General features: G+C 39.0%; 1 protein-coding gene across 1 annotated transcript; it reads left to right on the forward strand.

The window, feature by feature from the left end:
- The first annotated feature begins 1,670 nt into the window (after window positions 1–1,670).
- Window positions 1,671–2,269, forward strand: LOC139854084 (uncharacterized). The gene is made up of 2 exons (XM_071843408.1): window positions 1,671–1,821; window positions 1,878–2,269. Exons 1-2 carry the CDS (start codon window positions 1,671–1,673, stop codon window positions 2,267–2,269), a joined length of 543 nt encoding a protein of 180 aa, XP_071699509.1.
- Window positions 2,270–4,164: the final 1,895 nt, after the last annotated feature.

Here is a 4,164-nt window from a genome sequence, read left to right on the forward strand (position 1 = left end):
AAAGAAATTCTGAATGATCAAACTGTTATTTTAGATCTTCCTTCAGAGTTAGTAGGAATTCACAACACGATCAATGTGTGCTATCTGCGAAAGTGTAAAGTAGACGATGAAAGTCAAATTCTTTCGTTGAAAGATTTAAAAGTTGATTTAACTAAGAAATTAGTAGAAGAGCCAAATCAAATAGTAGACAGGAAGGTCACCAAGTAAAGAAAGAAGCAGATTCCAATGGCATTGGTGGAATGGCGGCACAGTTTAGGTTCTAACATGACGTGGGAAATCGAGGAGTTAATGAGGGCTCGCTATCCCCAGTTGTTTGACTTTGACCAGATTCCGAGGACGGAATCTTCTTAAGGGGGTAGATTTGTAACATCTTCGATCGGGCGTAACTGTGATAAGGATAAAGAAGCCGCTCAGTAGTAGATTATCTGAGCTGGTTGCTGGTATTTGGTGAGTGGGACTAACTGGAGAACATAGTATAGAGTAGCATGTTATATTATGATTGCCATGCTTGTTAGCTATACTTACTGATACAGTTAGTTAGTACGTTGTGATGACTTCATGTTGGTTAATGCTTGTATGCTGGAGCCCAATGCGTCCCTATTGTGTGGTGACCTCGGTAGGAGAGATCAACCTGTGGGTTGAGTTCCTCATGTGGTGGCCTAGACAATCGTGGTGTATATATATGTGAATGACGCGTTCGTCGTGTGTGGATTATATATATACAACACAGTGGTGGAGGAACTTCTGGTAAGCCCCAGTCCGATCAGCTGGTGGTTAATGGTTTGGCCGAGCCACCATAGTCTCTGTAGACGGCACTTGGGTGATGTTTGTGTGTTAGATTTGTGACATGATTAGTATGAAAGTTCCTGTATACTATTACCTGTAGTTAGTCGTACTCACTTAGCTTCGTGCTAATTCCCTTCCATCTCCTCCCTGCAGGTTGTAGCTTTGTAGATATTACTTTTGGGAGAATATTGCTTTTGGGAGAAGACGGGCATGCCAATGTTATGTTTGACAGTGTTTAACTCTGATGAAGTCTTTTATCATATGAATTGTGTTCTTTTGTAAACAGAATGTAATTACGTCTCTTTCGTTTAAAACATGTATTTTGTTATGATCACGTGACACTGTTAAAATGTATTTAGTAATTAATAAATAAATGCTTCCGCCACGTATTTAAAAAAAATAGCGGTGTCACAAAAAGTGTTGTATTGGTGGCCTACAATGAAAACAGACATTGCACAATCCGTGAAAAAGTGTCATATTTTTGCCCAAGTAGCAGAACACCGAAGACTGTATAGGTCGTTGCATCAATAGAAATACTAGAGTAGGAATAGGAACATATAATGATGGATTTCGTGATGAAATTACCCTGAACCCAGAAGGGAAATGACATGATCTGGGTGATAGTATACCGCTTGACAAAGAGTGCACATTTTTTAGCCACCAGTGAGATAACTTCGTTGACTAAGTTAGCTCGGTAGTACTTAAATCAAATAGTGTCAAGACATGGGATACTGTTATAGATTGTGTCAGATAGAGACTCGAGATTTTTTCCTAATTTATAAGAGAGTCTACAAGAGAAATTAGGTACTCGTGTCAACCTCAGTATAGCTTATCATCCTCAAACTGATGGTCAAAGTGAATGAACTATTCAAACTCTAGAAGATATGTTAAGAGCTTGTGTACTAGAATACGGTGGATCGTGGGATTCTCATCTGCCTTTGGTTGAGTTCGCCTACAATAATTTCTATCATTCGAGTATCAGCATGCCATCGTACGAGATGTTATATGGTAGAAGTGTAGAACTTCATCATGTTGGTTAGAAGCCGGTGAGAAACACTTTGCAGGTCTTGAGATTGTACACCAAACTGCAGAGAATGTGGCTATAGCCCATGAAAAGTTAAAAGCTGCCAGAGATAAACAAAAGATATACACAGATCCTCGTAGACGACCAGTGACGTTTGCTGAAGGTGAACGTGTGTATTTAAAAGTGTCGCCGTGGAAAGGTGTAAATCGATTTGTCAAGAAAGGAAAGTTAGCACAGAGATACATTGGCTCATTCAATATCAGACAAGTGTTAAACGATCAGACAGTGGTATCGGATCTTCCTCCAGAATTGGCGGGTATTCATGATACATTCAATGTGTGTTATCTCCGCAAGTGTAAAGTGGATGATGAAAATCAGATTCGACTAAGTGGATTCAAGCAAGAAATTAGTGGAGGAATGATATCGGCCAAAAAGTTACGTTTTTACCCTGGATATTAATGCCCAAAACAATAAAGTTATAAACTTTATCGTCGGATTAAGCGTTTTTATTTGATAGATCGAGCTATTACAAAGACAATCAAAAAGAATCGACGAAAGCGGGCTTAAAACGAAGAATCTAGAGCGAAAATGATGAAACCCAAGTTGCGACCCCAGAAACCAAGTTACGATCCAAGAAATCAAGAAAAAACGACCAAGGAATTAGAAGAGCATACGGATAATCCACACAGTCAGGGCACACGGCCTGCCCAGGATTTGCATATCCGTGTACACGGCTCACCATGCTGGATTTTTACTATAAATAGGCCATTTGTAATCCATTTCCAACACACACTTCCCATTTCACACTTATTATTTCATACTTATAAGAGACTATAATTTCGAGGTCTTCTCACCTCCGAGCAGGAAATTTAGTACCCGGAGGCGAACACCGAAGATTGTATTAGAAGTTGTCTAGAGGCCGAAGTTGTCACTTTTATACTTTCGAAACTCGTCTAATCTACTGGTACTTTTATCTCTTTACTCTATTCGTTATAATGCTTTCTATTACTATCATGATACATGATATTATTGCCATGATTAGCAAGTAGTTATCTTAAGTGTTTGTTATGATGTAGTCAGTTACGATGCTAAAATTGTGACTATGTAATGTGATGTTGTTGAGATGCTTTCCGATAATGATTTAAACTCAATCGCTTTTCCAACTAATAGAACATGGTTATCGGCTCTGCTATTAGGAAGTCGGGAACCCCAATTCAGAGTACACTATATGTGTCACCCCTTGGTAAGAAACTTCTATCAGATACATAGTGCATTTGTCAGAGGCACAACGATTGTAGTAAGGCAACCTACGCTATGGATTCCGACAGTCAATCTTTCGTAATGGAAAGTCTGACTGAAATACTTAGTACATGGTTGGCCCTGAGCTATGCATGTGTAGTCACTAGCATTTAAACACTGTAAGTATATTGAGGAGGCACAACGGTTGTAGTACTCTATACCTATGCCGTGTATGGCCATGGAAGCTAATATTCAGTGCGAATACAGTACATTGCACCATAATGCGGTCTCAACCATTGCACACTACTTGAGGGATTCTTAGTTAATTCAGGAACTGTTTGTTTAAACCCACAAAGGATTGGACCATTAGGATAACCGAACATGTTCATGGAAGTTACTCTGTAACTTGGCCATGGTGTTCTTTATGGTTCTTCACTTTTAATTCAGGGCCTAACTGATTTAATAAGTCCACTCATTAGCGATAGCATCAGAATTACATCATGTCTCTTGGATCAGGGATATCTTCTATCTTTGCTTATGCTTAAGAAAGTTTAAGCCTTAAGGATCGTTAATATGTCACCTCACCGGGTCACTCCTATTGATGAGCCGCCAATGTTTTCATGCAGTTCATGTTTCTCAGGTGTCGGGGGTATGGGACATTGCTATCTATTCTGAATCTTCAAGCCTAACTTATTTACCCAATGACATGTCAGTATTCTGACAGGGGCGGTAGGACCAGTATAACGGGTTTAAGGTTATCACCTATTCATGAGCCGACATTACACATCTTCAGCTGAGTAACTGATGAAATCATAACATGCACTTGCTTTAACCTTACCTGAATTACAAATTTTATCTTTATCGCTTTCCTTTACTTATCTGTTTTCCTTAGAAAATAGAAAAACCAAAATTATCCAACACTACTCCTTAGAAATTATAGGTCTATTAGTGTTTTACTATTACGAAATATTTGATTCTATTGTCTTCTTAAATGAACGACCTCATATCATACTTCCCTTACTCACCCTTAGGAAGGAGTAGTAGATTTAGGCCCCGCATACTATAAATTTAAAACCTGACTCCCTCTGAGAAACCTTGATAGACAGCTGGCGACC

Source organism: Rutidosis leptorrhynchoides, chromosome 6, assembly GCF_046630445.1.
Source record: "Rutidosis leptorrhynchoides isolate AG116_Rl617_1_P2 chromosome 6, CSIRO_AGI_Rlap_v1, whole genome shotgun sequence".
In the NCBI taxonomy this organism is placed as follows: Eukaryota; Viridiplantae; Streptophyta; class Magnoliopsida; order Asterales; family Asteraceae; genus Rutidosis; species Rutidosis leptorrhynchoides.